This window comes from Schistosoma mansoni, chromosome W (assembly GCF_000237925.1).
Source record: "Schistosoma mansoni strain Puerto Rico chromosome W, complete genome".
Taxonomy (NCBI): domain Eukaryota; kingdom Metazoa; phylum Platyhelminthes; class Trematoda; order Strigeidida; family Schistosomatidae; genus Schistosoma; species Schistosoma mansoni.
Genome location: NC_031502.1, coordinates 14418616 through 14436813, shown reverse-complemented (window position 1 = coordinate 14436813; position 18198 = coordinate 14418616). Strand labels below are relative to the sequence as shown.

The window sequence follows — 18198 nt, the reverse complement described above, 5'->3', positions numbered from 1 at the left end:
TTACATACAAAACTAAATAGGAGATCCACGTTTTATGGAGTCAACACGGTACTATAATATACATTCAAGCACTGACACGATAAACTTATCTGCACAGCTTCACTTGGTAAGATCCTAAAGTAGATGGTCACTGCTCGAGATAAACTGTAGTATGTCCCCTTAACAGAAACCTCGACTAATGAGTTCCGAACTCCGTCTTTCCTACAGCTGCCTTTGACAAAGGATCGATGTTTTCAACGAACTCTGTCAACAAGAAAACTCAGTAGTAGAATAAGCGTCTTACACTAAGTTGCAAGAAAGCTAAATGTGAAGTTTAATTCTTGCTGACGTAGCAATTTTTCCTGATATAATTGGTAAAGATCGGTTTTTCGGATACAAGTTAAGGAGTTTTGCCGATTAAATCAACTCGAATAGTGGTAACCCGCCAATTCGCTTGCTACGAACTTTCATCAGTTGAAGTGCGGGTAAACGCACCTTGAAGACAATGATGATAATGATATCGAGCAACGAACTATAGACACATTTTGAGATGTAAAACATGTGTATGACTATTGAATTGACTTTCATATTAGTAACTAAAATATATTTTAATGGATTTTCCTTTCAAGTTTATTACGTATAATATATTTCGCTTTACAATGTTTGTTATATTCCCACTATCTATCTTGCGTGGTTGCATTCTTGTAATTTACTGTTTCAATTGAAGAAATATAAATTATTTTAAATAAATAAATAGGAATGAGTTTCACGATAAATTTTCACCCAGGATACACTGAATAAAAGAGAAATATATATAATATGGATTGTTTTGCACGAATTAAAAAAGTCAATAAACAATATAATTGTGGTAGAAAAAAGAAATAACGACGGGGTGCTGCCCCTGTATTTTTTTATGTACGAACAACAGGATGATTGCCGTATGTGATGTGATTTTTTGGCTAAAGATAGTAAACAATGGCAGTGGGACAAATTGAGCTACTAATTACAATTGTTACTTATGCATTGGCCTTCAGAACATGTTTCCAAATATAATGATTCAACGATAGATTGAAAGTGTCGACGGGCATTTTGACGTGATATTTTCATGGTCGGAGTTAACAATCCATTTTCAACAGTAAATGGATTATCATTTAGGTAGATAGATTTTACCTGAAAAAAGTTTTAAAACCATCAACTTGGATCGGACAAACAAGTTCAAAATGTCTTTTATTAATTACAGCCAAAAAGGCGTCATCTTTACCCCAACATAACTCTGAATTTATCAACATATAAAAAACATCTCATTTATGAAAACTTCATCCTAACCCCGATGTTAGAACATAAATGAATGTACTTTACCCTGATTTAAAAATATCAATTTATGGGTAGATAAGACAGACATCGTTATTCAGATAAAATTGTTTCCCAACTACACTCATAAGCTTACGACTTTAATGCTGTCACCATGATGTTTACAACAATTAATTTAGAGTTTAAAGTGATTTATAAGAATTAACTGTTTTGTTTTGTCTAAGCTATATTTGAAACAGATCGAGATGAATAGTGTCGTCATTATCTATGGAAAATAGAGCCAAACTATTTGACTAGTTATAGTTCTTTGCAAGATAAATTTCAAAATCTAATATGTTTGGTTTTTGTATTTCGTATTCATTATTCATTGAAGTTAAAGTTGTTATAATCTGATGCCTATAATAAGTGATTTTGTCACCTGGAAAACATTACTCAGATTTGATATCCATGCTAGGGAAGAAATATGAATTAATTACTGACTTAATACTAATCAAATGTAACAGTTTAGTTAATAAGTATTAGATGTCTTACCGCAACAAAAATAAGTATGGTCAACAGTCTACAAAATGATCGGTAAAAGTAGTAGTTCTTCATTGATCTATTTTATGATTTGTCTTGAACAAGTATCAAAAACCATGATTTCTGTTAGTGCTATAATTAAACGTGTGGTTGCTTCAAAGAATATCCTTCCAGAAGTTACACGACTTTAAAGATCCGCAATGTTATTTGTAAACATGCACTTGACTTGAGATTTAAAACATGATTTATTGACAAATTTTATGAAGCTTCAGTTTGATCTGATTATTCAATACCCACCTAATGACTAGTTAGAGCCTACGATAAACATACAAAACCTTGAATTCCACAACTCAATATAGAATCTATTTAAGGACATACACGTTTCACGATGAAAACAATGCCTATCAGTTGAATATTCTCTTCTCATCAGATTCATCGTTTCGTATGAAGCTCTTTTAACTGATTATATGAGCGGACTTTTATTCAAAAATGCCAAGTCGTAACTTTGAAATTTCCCTAAGAGTTTAGTTTATGCATAGAAAAACAGTATACTGGATCAACATCATCAGGGTAGTGGCTTTTGTTACAATCGAAATGAAAAACTACATATCTTACATAACCAACTTGTAATGAGTGGTTTAAGCTACAATTAACTAAATCTAATCCACACTGAAAAGTTTAGATATGTAAACACGAGAATTAGAAGTTAAATAAAATGTAAACAAGTCCTTTCAGTGTTAAGGTGGGGCTAATCAAGGCACTGACAAATGGTTTATAACTGATGGAATCGGAAATTACCAGATAAATTCAACACTTACCATTTCAAAGCCTTTTAGTCCCTTATCTGTTGCGACTTCATTCATTTTTCGCAAAACAAATCGTCGGATTTCTATGCTTTTGCAAATATCGTTGTCAGATAATCGAAAAGTATCTGATGGTCTCATATCGAATATTTTCCCATCATCTACATTACAACCAGATTTTAGGTAAGAGTTAATACATGAACGTAAGTTTACGAAATTCGGAGTGACAACAGCGACAGGGAAATTTTGTTCCGGTTTTCCATCAACAAATATTTGATCTATAAGTTGACAGCCCTGATAAACCAGTTCTAATTTTTCTGGAGCTACATATTCTCCCTGTGCCAACTTGAAGATACTTTTAACACGATCAACGATTTTCAAAGCTCCCTCCTTTGAAGTGTTAAAGAAAAGAGCAAAATGCTGAGGTCATAATACTTTACTGTTGAAAAAAAGAAACTTGCTCCTAAAAATCACTAATTTCTTCTAGACTAAACTTAATACACAGTAGGTTAAGTTGATTGCAGATGTCTGAGAGAATGAAATACAATTTCGGCCACCTAGATATCATCAATCACAGTTATACAAGATGACAAAGAACTCTTATAATTTATGTATTTAAGTTTTATGAGTGGGTAAGTGTTATAACGTATGCCCTCTTAATACATAAACGTCCAATCATACATAAAATACGTACGAGCAGTCTTGAATGCGTATCGGCCCTGCTATCTGCCTAGCCCAGCCAGTTGAGTCCAGAACACAAATAACAGCCTCGGCAATATGAATCATTATTCACAAGCATACTGGGTTTATATACTAACCAAACAGACCACATTATACCAAAAAATAGAAAAATAACATTTGTACAATAATTGGCCAATGTGGTTGTGGATAGGGGGAGAGTAATCAATAATAATAGTTCAAAGGTCAAAATAAAGGTTATGATGAGAGGAACACGAATACGATTAGGTCAGTTATTTAACAACTATACAATAGGAAATAGGCATATTACATTTGTCCATAAACAGACCTCAGATTTGCCATTCATAATTCACCAGGGGATATAACACCTCCCCTTTTTGAGAAATCCGGATTTTAAATTTCTCGAATTCCTCCTCCCCCACGAAAGACTGTTGGATCCTCATATAGCCAAGTTACTATTAATGTGACATATAAAACATGTTTGTCATATTTAACAGAGAATCCATTAGAACTGACCAGATCATGAGGATCGACGACAATTGATTTGAGGTCACCAGCGTCTAATTCTTCTGGAACAATTTCCCTGAATTTATTCGGAACCTCATTAGTAGATAATGAATCATAATCAGTTTCTATGAAAAACGTATTGGATTCTTGATTATCATTTAATGCATCTGACATTTTTCTCCCACTTTTATAAGAGAGTTCAACAGGAACATATGAATCATCAAAATAATCTAAATCTGGCAGAACAATTAAAGAATCTTGATCATTAGATTCGTTAGAAACATTTTCCGCATTATTACAAGTTTCATTTGGCGCCACTGTATTAACAATACTGCTCGATTTGTTTCCCGTTTCTTCGTGGGCGGGTACTGCAGCAATTTCATAAGCATTTAGCAAGACATTTTCTTTCTGTGAACAGGATAATTCACTGTTTGCACGTCCTTTTTGGGGGATAACATGATTTGGACCGTTTATAGGGCATGTCTTTGAAACAGACAGTACTGGACTACTGGGCTGATCATGTATGACTGCTATTGCTTCGTTTAATTTACTGTTTGTCATGGATTCATTGAGGCTTTCACTGGTATATTCATTCATTCTGCAATCGATTTCCAGCTCTGTACGCAATTTAGAAATCAATGAGTCAACTTCCGTTGCACCCCCAAAGCATAGGTGATTCAGCAGCTTCGCGTGTAACTTGTCAATGAAATCCAACTGACTCTTTTTAAAACGCTGCTCTTGTCTCTGGATTAGCAACTGAAATTGATCGGAAGTTAAAGCCAATTTTTTTTACCCCGTCGCCAGTTGTTATAACGTATAGACTCGTAATATATATGAACGTGCAATTAGAGAGGAGCGAATTTATTGATCGGACGCAAATGATACATAAAATCGTACGAGCAGTCTTGAGTGCGTATCGGCCCTGCTATCTGCCTAGCCCAGCCAGTTGAGTCCAGAACACAAATAACAGCCTCGGCAATATGAATCATTATTCACAAGCATACTGGGTTTATATACTAACCAAACAGACCACATTATACCAAAAAATAGGAAAATAACATTTGTACAATAATTGGCCAATGTGGTTGTGGATAGGGGGAGAGTAATCAATAATAATAGTTCAAAGGTCAAAATAAAGGTTATGATGAGAGGAACACGAATACGATTAGGTCAGTTATTTAACAACTATACAATAGGAAATAGGCATATTACATTTGTCCATAAACAGACCTCAGATTTGCCATTCATAATTCACCAGGGGATATAACAGTAAGTTATATGATTTTACGTAGAACACATAAGTGAAAAAGAAGTAACAAGTCTAAGAAGAAATGAAACGAAAACTGCTATGTCTTACCACCCACCAATAAACATAGAAAACCATAATCAACCAAAACGTAGCCAACAGGAGGAAGACTGGTACTCTATACTTGACGGTTGGCTCAATACTAACTAGCTCCGAACGAAGAGGAAGAACACGAGACCAATCATCACCCGTCCAAGATCATTATTATATTTCAGACATTCATTTATATACAAACAAGACCAAACCACGCAGTGGGCCAGCTGAGTAACGGTATTAACATGGAACAACAACATTAATGATGAGAAAAACGGAGTACTGGGTGCACAAATAATCGGTTCTAGTTTATGAGTGGAAAATGGTATATCAACAATTTACAGTTCGAACAAAAGCTTGGAACTAGGGTAATACGAAAATAATAAAACCAAAGTACTTATCAAACATCCAATCAATAGATATAAAGAAAATCGTAGAAAAATAGCTTCGGAAATTTTCGCATCATAGTTAAACTGTCACCTATAACAAAAACCATATAAACGTAATAAAAATAAAAAGTCTCACGTGATACGATCCAGATAACACAGTTAATGCAGGTCTAATTCATTCAAAAGGTAAATAATTATTTTCAAGAGCAAAACCATAAAATCTCAAATATCTGGATTGTGACTAACAGTGGGACTTAGGACTCGTCAACATGATTTTCGCACTAAAACTCAAATTTAGTAGCCATTAATCCAAACCTGAACACATTATCTAATAAACACGGAATCCAGACATATACTAACGTATTGAAAAGGTATGAAGCCATAGATTTAGAGATTTGGACTTCCTCTTTGTTTACATCAAGGATTGCAATAGATTCGTATCTATTAGTGTATGCCCAATCTAAGCTTTATGTTATTTTGTAATCTGAGACTAGTAGAGTAGTTTTTCTAACGTACATACAGTCACTATATCCCTACAAATACTAACCTAACGTAACTCTTGGCTTAACTTTCAATACGTATGTGTGTTTCCCAGGATCATGGATAAACTATGGATATCAGTTACACATTTTCAGATGATAAAGAGAATGAAAACTCTTTTGCAAAAGATCAGTTTTCCCTGTTACGGTTGTACAGCATATCCTTGATAGAGTATTGTTCAGGTCTCCTACATGCGGGACGCTTCACATACATGCCATATATATGAACGCTACTGTGGTCGCACTTAGTTACGTTGTGGAGTAGTCATGAATATTGTATTTTCTGTTGTGTTGTTCACTTTTTTGTTCAACAGAAATAAGGACTTCAAATGGTACGATTTCTAGTCATGCCTTGGGTGCAGAACATTGGGTTGACAAACAACCAAGACCTAGTCCTTTGAATTTCGCTGAAGTTATTATTATTAGGAACTAGAAACATGATTTATTTGCATGAGAAAGAAACATCGTTAAAACTTTTTCTAGTTCGATGACTTTTTCTCATCAAAGTCATGAACCGATCAATGTTAGACAAGCATCGGAAGCCTGGAAGCACTGAATAGCCGTTTCGTCCTAGTATGGGACTCCTCAGAGGTGCCTTTCCACGATTTCGCACGTGGAAGTCGAGCCAAGCACCTTCGGCCTCGTGAGCGAACGTTTAAACTCTAGACCACTGAGCTTGCATCCAACGGTATTAGTATCTAACTTCAACCATGCACATCCGTGTCGGGTATGAGGCAGTTACCCATCGAAGATGGGTCGTGCGATATCGTGGATTGGTTGAGGTTAGACATTAACACCGTTGGATGCAAGCCCAGTGGTCTGGAGTTTAGACGATCGCTCACGAGGCCGAAGGTGCTTGGATCGACTGCCACGTGCGGGATCGTGGATGAACACTTCTGAGGAGTTCCATGCTAGGACGAAACGACTGTCCAGTGCTTACAGGCTTCCGATGCTGGTCTAAAATTGATCGGTTCATGATTTAGATAAAATCCAACAATCTCCACAATCAGAAACTGAAAATCTTTTTTTTGACCAACTGATCTTCACTCATTTTATTTTACGCTTACTCAGTCTTTAGCGTTAGCTTATCGCAAGTAAGCACTTATTTTTGGCCCTATGGACTTCCGCTACTGGCAGTGTTACAGAAAGTTCTTCTGAAGACGATATTTCATAGACGGACATCATGGTCTGGTTGAACTCACCTCTGCACTAGCCTGACTGAATATGAGCAGTAATTATTAGAATATAATCTCAGGAAGTCGAATATCACAGCTATATCAACTAATTTACAATATTTCTTTAGTATTGTGTGTAACACTAACATTTCTGCCATGATTAATTAATCCTTATGTTACATACGTTCATGCATCGGTCTGATTGAAAACAATTTGGTTCGAAAAATATTTGAATAGATATCTTGTAAAAGTTCTTACAAAGATAAGTTTGGTCAAAACTTACAGTAGTCCATTCTCCAATGTCACCAGTATGTAACCAACCATCAACATCAATAATTTGGACTGTACTTTCAGGATCTTTGAAATAACCTTTGGTACACCGCTTCCCCTTAATACATATCTAATACAGAAATAGTATACTGATGAGAAAAGTAAAGAGTTCTAAATATGATGCAAATAATTACCCATTGTAACATTTTTGAAACGGTTTAAAGTAAAATGTAACTATCATGAAAAGGTGTATAAATTTCAAAACTCTATCTAACACACACCAAAATCATTTATTTTCGAAATGATTCTAATCAACAAAAGTTCGTTTTCACTTTAATACCTTTAGTTTATCGGATTATATTATGTCTCCGAGATAAGTATCGAATAAAAAGCTCATTATTGCGTATAACAGTAACTCTGTATGAATATTCCGTTTACTATTTTTTTTAGAAAACATTTATTGTTACTTCTAACCTAAATGCTGATGACAGAATGACTCTAGCACATACTGTGAAGACAATTATATTTGAGTAAATGACCAGTTAATAGATAAATAAGAAGAATATACATGTTATAAAACCTGAATATCACAACAGTTTTTTGGATCAGAATAAAGATGCTGATATTCAACCATCAACTAAATATCCATGATAGCTTTAACAATAAAGTGAAAAAGATTTATATCTAATCATAACAGAATCTTAGAAATATATCTGATTCAGTTTCAAGGTCAATGAAAAAGTAAATTATACAGGTATAATTCACTGTAAGTCAGAGTTCTAAAAAGTCCCATTTTTGACAAATGTCAGAGAATTCTCGCCTTTCGACCATAAAAACAGTTGTAAAGAAAACCAGTTCTAATAACTACATCAGCATATTTCCGTACATGTTATCTTCAAAAGAGGAGGGTATATTCCAAACTCCTTTGCCAATAGGCTAGAAGTAACGAATTCAACATTAATAGACCCATTCATATAAATTCACGTTATGTTGTGAAAATGCAGCAAAACGTAAAATATTTTGTGATATACTTACCTCGCCTCTGTTATCTCTGAGAGCTACAATATCCATATCTGGAACATCAGCAAGTTTGACTTCGATCCTGGAAGTGATAGCACCAACAGTACCTTCATGAGATTCCCCTAGAACAGTTGCACTAGCCACACCAGAAACTTCAGTTGATCCGTAACCTACGACAATCTAAATACAGGTAACACAATTATTTCAGAACAAGTACAATTTACAGCAAGACTAAAAATGTTCAGAAATTTAAAATGACATGCATTCAACAACGGACAAATGTTTCTGTTGCATATTTCCAAACAATTTTAAATGAATTGCATCTGTCAAAAAAACTATTCAGATTTCATTTTTTAAAGTCTGGGTGTTTCTAACAAAAACAAGGAGGCAAAAGTAAATGTATTGAGGCAAAACTCGATCAATGAACATACAGAGTTCAAAGCTCATGATTCTGAACATTTGAATTTCAAGTCAAGTTCCAAACAAATTATGACATAACCCTAGATTCACTACAGATGCATAATAATATCACTAAAAGTTCTTTCAATCTCATTATTTTAACGTATCAATATTTATCTCATAGCCTATCTCCGTTATAAACCGTGTTTTATGTCTGGATTCGAAACACTAAATTGTTACTTCTAAAAAGTTATCCTGAACTGTGAACTCATGTGAGCCGTTAAAGTTTATCAATCTCAATACATAACTTTTAATGGGGATGAAACATTAGACAGCCTTGTCTATAACTTCGTAAACTTTACTGATATGTACTTTATCAGAGATATCTGTATTTGTGAATAGGACATCTGTATGTTGGGTTTCAATGTACCCCGATTCAAAAGAATGGTAGGAGTGAGTCCGGCTTTTTTGGTCTCACTATTACAAAAGAGATATGGTCAAAGACAAAGCATTTGACTGGGATCTCATCAACAACCAACTAAGCGTCATTAATGACGAACCAGGTGGTTTGATAAAGTGGGAAGACGATCATCTAATGCACAAACAGATAGTCGTAGTCTTTATGACTACAGGGAATCTGTTGGTTACAGGCTAAATATTGATGATCTTCAGGTAATCTTGAAGCTTATTGACTTATCAGAATGACTAGTGCACTCATCAAAGTTATTCTGGAAATGGAAACCATTGAATTAATGTAAGGAAAGATGGATGGTGGCTAGCAATGCTTGTAACTTAAGGCAATATCGAGGCGATCCGCACAGGATGCACATATGTCAATAAGAGACTGATCAACTGCAGTCCTAAACATCAATGGGAAGATTCAAACAAACAATATAAAATGAATTATTGAATTAATGTTTTAGAGTACATGACTCCTTTAGAGTAGAGACCGGTGATCTATACAAAAAAGGATTTTTCTCGATAAAGATTAATGCTAATGTGAAAAACCAGGTTTATTCATGATTTCAAATGTCTGTGTGTTCCGTAGACACTGATAAAAACGTCAGTCAATACATATAGTTCATCTTAGGTACATATATATGCAACCGAACAAGTTTACCAAGTTTACTGATCTTATCATAAAAAAGTTATTTAGATAAAGATCATCAGGTTATGGTATTTTTGTAAGTAAGGTTTTCACCTTCTCATATTGAAAGTACAACTGAAAACTTATTCGCATTGCCTTGACACAACAAACAACAACATAATCAATGCGATAAAACATATAACTTAATAAAACTGCTTAAACCATTTACTGAGGTGGTTTGAAGCAATACCTACGACAACCAGTTTCAGTAGAGCAAGGTAGAGCTTAGTAAACTCAAATAAGTAGCTAGGTACCAGTCTCTAGATTCATTTGCTTAGAAAGGTAAAAATAGCATCATATATTAAGTGGATGGACTGATTTTATTTATTATTCAATAAATGATAGTTAAACATCTAGACACATGGTTTTCTGCAAACTATGTTGTTGTTTTTCCTCTAGTCATTAAGTGTGAGTGTTTCCTAATAATATCGACTGATAAAGTATTATTGAAAAGTAATCAGAGAAAAAAATACATCATATACTGTAAAGAATACAAAAAAATGCTTTGGCCGCTTCTATGAGATAATGGACACATCTTTCATGAACAAATCAACTATATGAAATGTGTAGAGAAATTGTTAATTGGCAGACTATCTTCAACGTCGATTGATACCGCTTGAAGGAGCATTAAAAAACAGATATTTTTTATTCTACTTTAGGATATTACGGGAGTGAACAGATAAGCACTCAATAATGGGTTAGAACTTAAAGCTTTAAGTTCAAGATTATTTAGTTATCGCGATCATCACCGAATACAATACGCAAGTATTTGTTCTTACCTACAATTCGGTTGAATTTATTGACCACGGCTTCCTACTACACAATACCGAAGTAACTCCCTAAAAGAACTGTGGTGTATGTCTGTCGACATAAGTAGTATGCAACACCCATGAGAAGTGGAATTTTCGGCAGAAGATTAAGATGATCGAACTAAAGAGAACAGAAATGTAAACGGAGAGTAGTTGTAGTAACAACATGAATGAAGGAACGACGAAGTAAGTAAGGGAAAATTGATGGAAGATGTGCAAATAAAGTAACTGATCTATGGTTTTCGTATTTTATGAAGACATACTGTAATTTTATATTAAACAATAAATCGATCTTCCACACTTGAGTTCTAGTTCACTACAATAATATCTCACTTAGAAATTTCTAATTACAGAGATATATGCATTATGATGAAGAACGAAAAATTCCAACCACATAATCCATACATGTATGATTGATAAAGAAATATATAATTACTAAACCGATTCAAGTACTTTTAGACGTCCTTAGAGTAAAGCAGTTTCGAAGAATCTAGAAAACGTTAAGTGTATAAGCAATGTGCCGTTGAAACAAAAGTCCAATGAGAACGTCTTCCCATTTCAATAAAGAGAACCCACCCAAGAAAACTTTACAATGTAAGATGAATAGAAATGACCTACAAGACCATTGAAAGCAGCTCGAAAGAAGTTGAACAGCTCTGATGAAAGTGGTGCACCCCCTGTAACTATCATACATACTCTTCCACCAAGAGCCTGACGGAGCTTCTTGAAAAAAAGTGTATCAAGAATATCATGATGATTAATTTTCCCACTAGAAAGGAGAAAAAAAGCATTAAAAATATTAATCTTACAAAGGCCTATGTTATTAAAATTGACGCAATCAATATTAACCGAATGAGCAAATTTGTAAAACAGGAATTTCATTTCCTATCCTCTTTAATAGAAAAATGAGATTTTATTTGCTATTCACTAAGTTTATTAGTAACTAGTAAATTTCGGTGTTATCGAAGTGAAATAAGATGCATAAACATTATTTTTAAAAAATCTATCACATTCAGCTTTATATCACGAGTCGATTAGGCTTTGATATGTAAATCATTGGATGGCAACTCATTAGTTCAAAAATTAAGCGCTTGCCTAGAAACTGAAACGTCCTTGGCTCGATCCTCGGTGATGGAATCATAGATGGGCACTACTGAGGAGTCCGATACAAGGACAAAACAATTATCGAAAGCTTTCAGGTTTTCAATAATTGCCCAGAATAGGCCAGCTCGTAATCTCGGTGATTAAGGACTATTTAAACGCTACTTACATAAATAATAACATTCAAAATAGAAAAGTATTACTTTGAAAATGAAGAATAAAGTGTTTAAGAATAAATTAGAAACCTCCATTTTTTAAAAACTGAGAAATTGTTCCCGTGACGAAATAAGCATTTCCGGTGAACTTATCTTCAATGTTGTACAACATTAGAAAATAAATAATGAAACGATAAGTTTCAAACTATTCTCCAGTCAAAATTTATTAGGTAGTAAAATAAGATTATTTGACATGAAAAACATTATCCAGAACAAAATACATTATCAGTTAGTATAATAAAAAACAAATTCTTTGCTCACCTATTTAAAATCTTCAGATTTCTTTTAAGAGTATATTCATACAGATACCTTTTTATAAATGAATTACCAAGTGCATTCTGGTATTTTTCATATATACGTGATAAGACACGTGGAACCGCCGGAAGTACAGTAGGTTTTAGAGCCTCAGCATCATCTAACAATCCAGTAATTGCTCCAGTAAGGAATCCGATTTGTGCTCCACAAAATACAGCAGCAGACTGCAAGTGTAAACATTTGAAAGCAAAGGTAATAAACGACGATGTTGTTTTCAAGAATCATAGCTCGTGTACAGACTCCGAAGTATGGTTATTATTTGATGTCCATGATACTACAGTTATATGACTTTTTGTATGCCAAAATGCGAAATCAGCATTGATTTATTAGATAACACATAAAAATGACTTGAGCATGAATCTGCACCATAGAACGGTGTTAACAGTTCATGACTAAATTACGAATAGATTACGCTACTTATCAACCAGTAACTAAATATTTTATAAAACTATGAAGACAAACCAAAAGAGCGAGATGGTAAGGAGAATCTTATAGTATTTTTGACTTTCATCTGATACAAAAGCGAACAATACTTACCCACAAGGAACGTTCTGAAATTCGTCGGAAATGCAGTGATCCACAGTTCTAATGATCATGAAACTCACTGGTTTAAGACGTTATCAAATACAACTCAGAATAAAAGTCTGTGGTTATAGAATCAATAGTAGTCTGATTAAGTATACTTAACCAGGGATTTCATGTCCTGATGTTTTTAATCGGAAGATGTACCTTCGATTTCATTTATCATTACTGTAAGAGGATTGCTTAACTAAGTGAAGTATTTTTTAGTTGTGCTTCTAACAAGACTTTTAACAAATGTAATTGTAATTCATTTATTCTTTGATAGTACCATCTTTCTATTCTTTATTTATTTACGATACTATTGCTTCATTCATATGCATTTTTGAGTTGCCGACTGTACCAGGATTTATGCGCTTAAATAAATAAAGAAATGTAGTAAACAAATGAATGCTGAGGTTCCTAACACAGACCAGTAGTGACATTTATAAGGTCAATTTCTAATATCAGAGCTGAATCAGTGAATTCATTCCTATCTTTTAGTTACTGATAATTTCTAAATACCTTTACCAGATGAATTCATTACTCAAGGATATTAAAACAAAACAAAAAGGGATACGAAAAGTTTGTGCTAAAAGTATTCTAATAATCTTTTCCAATCACAAATCACTGATGTTCAGGTGCTTTTTTCAAGCCTATATAACACTTTCAACATTAGGTCTAATCACTTCAAAACTAAACATCCGTACTGTGAAATTCTTGTTTCATGACTATACTACATGTTAATAACGAGGGTTCATCCGCATTTCTCGTATTTCATTGGTTAAATTAAACAAGTTATGCTCTTATTGGTTAAAACTCATTAAGATGGACAATCATTTTGAACATATCAGTTTTATGTTTTACTGGTTTGCGAATGTTTGTTGTAGTTATCCTATCACCTAGAATGTAAGCTTAAATAAAACTAACCATGATTTATTGTATAGCCACATATACATTTTATATACACATATACGTAGACATCTACCACTTACTATTATTTTCACTACGTTGAGACTTAATCAACCATACGAGAAATAATTTTCCAAAATCATCTATATAAGCGATCTACTACTGTGCACTTTCAAATATCTTGAGAATCATTAATTTTCACTTTAGAAAAAAGCGTTAAGGCAGTAGACAAACATGCATCGAATACACCTAAATTGAAACTCCAGTGGAAATTCTTAATTGCATTTTAAGGTTTCATTAAGTTGTAACTCACTAGCAAAATATGATCACACCTTGAATAAACTGTACTTACTTAGGCCTGTTACCCCTCGTGGAGGAGCTTAGACTGCCCAACAGCACTCTCCATCCAGCTCTACCCTGGGTAATCCTTTCCAGTTGTTTACAGTTGCTATCCACTCCTCTAGTGTCTGCCTCCAACTCCCGACGCAAAGTGTTCTTTGGATTCCAGGTTAGGGCTTGCCTTGTGACACACTTTGATAATTTCCCCAACGTATGTCATATCCACCTCCAACGTCTTTTCCTAATTTCTTCTTCAGCTCGAAGCTGGTTTGTTCTCTCCCACAGTAGGTTGTGGCTGATGGTATCCGGTCAACAGACATTCAGTATCTTGCGTAGACAATTGTTTATAAATACTTGTGTCTTTTCAGTGATGATTGAAGTTGCTGCCCAAGTTTCAGCTCCATACAGTAGGATTGTCTTGACGTTCGTATTAAAGATTCTGGCTTGCAGACAGTTGTTTTGGGTTCCATATGTCCTTCAAATGTAGGAATGCTGCCCTTGACTTGCCAATCCTCGCTTTTACGTCTGCATCGGATCCTCCTTATCATTCTCGCCCACATATCACTGATCCATTCAAGAGTTTCTCGAAGTGTTCTACCCACCTGCTCCTCTGTTCTTGAATCTCAATGATAGGCACGCCTTTGTCCTTGACCGGTCTCTCTGGTTCACTATATTTCCTTTCCAGTTTCTTTGTTGTGTCATATAGTTGTTTCATATTTCCTTCTCTTGCAGCTTTTTACACTGTCATTTCTAGGTCTTTCACGTATTTCTGTTTGCCGACCCTAATGCTCATCTTCACTTGCTTGTTTACTTCTGTGTATTTAGTTTGTGTCTTGACTTTCTCTGTTCTTGTTCGGTTCTTGTTAACTGCTGTCTTCTTGTTCTTCCTTTCTCAAATCTTGCTCAGGGTTTCGTTCCTTTCTCTCAGTCCACATCGTCCCTTGATATCTTCATATTCGGTGTTGTCCATTCCGACTTTCGCATCTAGGTCTTCCATCAGAATGGTCAGATCCTTTTCTGAGCACTTCTCTACGGTCGACTGCAGCATCTCATAAATCTGATCTTTATCGTCGTCGTTCCTATCATTGGTGGGTGCATAGAATTGGTTGACACGCCTAGTAATCCCCTCCTTTGTTCCGAAGGATGCGCTGATGATTCTGGATTCATGAGATTCCCATCCGGTAAATGCTTTAAGTACTTCTTTGGACAGCATCTGTGCAACTCCTTGTGTGTGCGGAGCATTTTCTTCTTCATGACCAGAGTACAACAGCACATCCACCGAGGCTAATCTTTTCTGTTCAGCTTGTGTCCAATGGGTTTCACTTATTCTGAACATCTCTAAGTTGTGTCTCCTCATTTTCACAGCTATTTGACTGGTGCTCCTGGTCTACCACATTGTCCGAACATTCCATTTACCTATGTTAATTGTTGCTCTGGTTGTTGTTGTCATAATCCTTCTAAGCAAAGATCCTTAAACTCCCAGGGCAGAGTTTAAATGGTTCAATGTTTATTCTGGTTAGCGTTTTTTTTTAGCAAAGTTGTTTTCTACGGGTTGGGGTGCTGACCCAATGTCAAGCCCTCCTCCTTTACTCTGGTTTGAGACCGGCAGTAGCTCTAGAAGAACTACATACTGAGTTCGTATTCAAAAAATATAATGCCCACAATTTTATATTCCTTTAAGATTACCTACTACCTTGTGTTATTGAATTAAAAATAATATTATTTGTGTGATTTTAAATCCATCATAAACACATCATAGTTTTGACATCTGAGAAAATGTCTCCAGGTGGTCAAATCATCTGCTAACAAAAATAGTTGGTCGATTCTTAACTATCCAGGCAAAAAATCAGTAGTTCGAAAAAATAGGGATTGAATTACGAAAGGTCCTATGTTTTTGGAGGATGACCTTTGAGCGACGTCAAAGTGACCTTGAGAATGTACACCTATTAACTAGGACTAAATGACGGTTAAAAACTAGTGTGAGGAATTAAAATTATTATTTACATTTGATGGTTAAGGTTATAAACTGGATTTAAGGTTTTCATCACGAACTGACACCAGCTAAAATGCCAAAACACTATTTAGCCAAATGGATGACTAAATTTCGACCTGTTATCTTAAATCTGACCGGTTTCGTCCATCAATTATAGTCTCGCCCCGTTATCTATCGACAAGTAACTATTAACTGATTACTCGCCTTGGAAATTTTATTCACATCTTAGGGACAGTCTTGAAGTAACCAACCACAGATATGTTGTAAAGAAACAAATGACTGATCAAACTAACTGAGGTGGTTAAGTTAGTGTTTTCTACTCGTAACAAGTCCTAAATCCATCAGAATATATAACCGATCAAAATGACTGGGTAAGTTAAAGACCTACAGCCTAAATTTATATAAAGAAAGTCAAACTAAAATAATAAAAGTATAAGTTATTCATCAGTCGGTCAGTCATAGACAGCTTATCAGTCAGAAAACATGATGAATCAAGAATTAAAATGAAGGCGACAAAGTGGATAATGAAGCTCCAATTCAATCAGCCCTATGGGTTAGTTCGAATACTACCAACTTTGGTTTGATGTTAGATGAAAGATTAGATACATTTCAGATAGATTTGAATTATAGTAATGGTAACAGTCAACAAGTTACAGAAACTAACTTTGATAATATTTGGGAATATACTTAATATGGAGAAAGAGAAATTTCTTAAACACCGAACTTCAGTGAATTTTGAGTATGCCAGTAATAGTCTGAAAATAACCCTACATGAATCTCTCTAGTACAACTTGTGCTGCTATGTAACTGAATTTTCTCCACAGCAGAAACAACATCTCTGAGGTCCATCAAACCCAGGAGAATAAAACTTCCATTTAATCGTACAGTGACTAGAAATCTTTACAACTCAAATGATTATCATACAAGCAATTAAGTAAGCTGGTATATTTACAATATTTATTAAGAAAAAGGCATTGTTAATTTAAAATTTAACATAATTACTCATAATAATAAAAATGAATACCTTAATACTGTAAAAGAAAAAGACTTACCGAAGTAACTTGCTCCATTATATGAGCAAAAGGTAGATATGAAATGTGAACAGAATTCCGACAATACAACTGTAAAAAGATGAGATTAATCAATACAGTTTATTAATATTTTGGGCGTGAATAAATTCATGGTATAATTTAATGCGTTTGAGTGGTTTGGATAATATAAATAAAACAAGCGTATACAAACATTTGCAGCCAGATTTGGACGGAACAAAATGATTTATTCAAGATTTTATTGGCAGAAAGCAAAGTCTTAATAAACTGAGACATTTGAGGTTTAATAACAGTTTAACGAAAGCAACAGTCAAATCAAAACATACTTCCCAATGATTTACATTTCAACTATGTCCACTAATGATCGGTGAGAGTATAGAAAAAGACAAGCTTAAAACAACCAAAATGGGATTTTCCCAGTCGTTAGTCAATCAGCAAAAGAATAGGTTGTGGAGGACAAGCAATATTGCAAAGGGTAAAGACATTTTACATGATTAATGAATCCATTAAAGTCTTTTACAGATTATTCTGTTTCTACATCCGTCCATATGAGTAATTGTTAGCCGTCTTATCACACCTTTACAAGGACGTAAGAATATTTTAGGGAGGAGTTACATACTATTCACAGTTACGTGTTTAAAATTAGGACTAAGATGTCAGGGTTAAGATCAAAAGTTTACGGTCAAGGATTTAGGGTTAAGGTTTGGCTCAGTGAACTTACAGTAACAACCAGTTGATAACTCTTAGGAAATAAATAGTTCATTTAATCAATACACAAATACTTTTTAAAGTCTGTAAGCTTGAAAAATTT

General features: G+C 34.4%; 1 protein-coding gene across 3 annotated transcripts in view; it reads right to left on the bottom strand.

The window, feature by feature from the left end:
* Positions 1 to 592: 592 nt before the first annotated feature.
* Smp_175090.1 (long-chain-fatty-acid--CoA ligase) overlaps positions 593 to 18198 on the bottom strand; it is a gene marked incomplete at both ends in the record, with an annotated part of 51472 nt that continues 33866 nt past the window's right edge. The window contains 7 exons of one of the 3 annotated variants that reach the window (XM_018788658.1): positions 593 to 1149; positions 2628 to 3002; positions 7544 to 7660; positions 8566 to 8730; positions 11524 to 11674; positions 12483 to 12700; positions 17391 to 17459. In XM_018788658.1, the coding sequence (XP_018654180.1) occupies positions 979 to 1149; positions 2628 to 3002; positions 7544 to 7660; positions 8566 to 8730; positions 11524 to 11674; positions 12483 to 12700; positions 17391 to 17459 (1266 nt within the window). The remainder of the gene's footprint in view (positions 1150 to 2627; positions 3003 to 7543; positions 7661 to 8565; positions 8731 to 11523; positions 11675 to 12482; positions 12701 to 17390; positions 17460 to 18198) is intronic. The other 2 variants (XM_018788657.1, XM_018788659.1) reach the window with 2 other exon arrangements.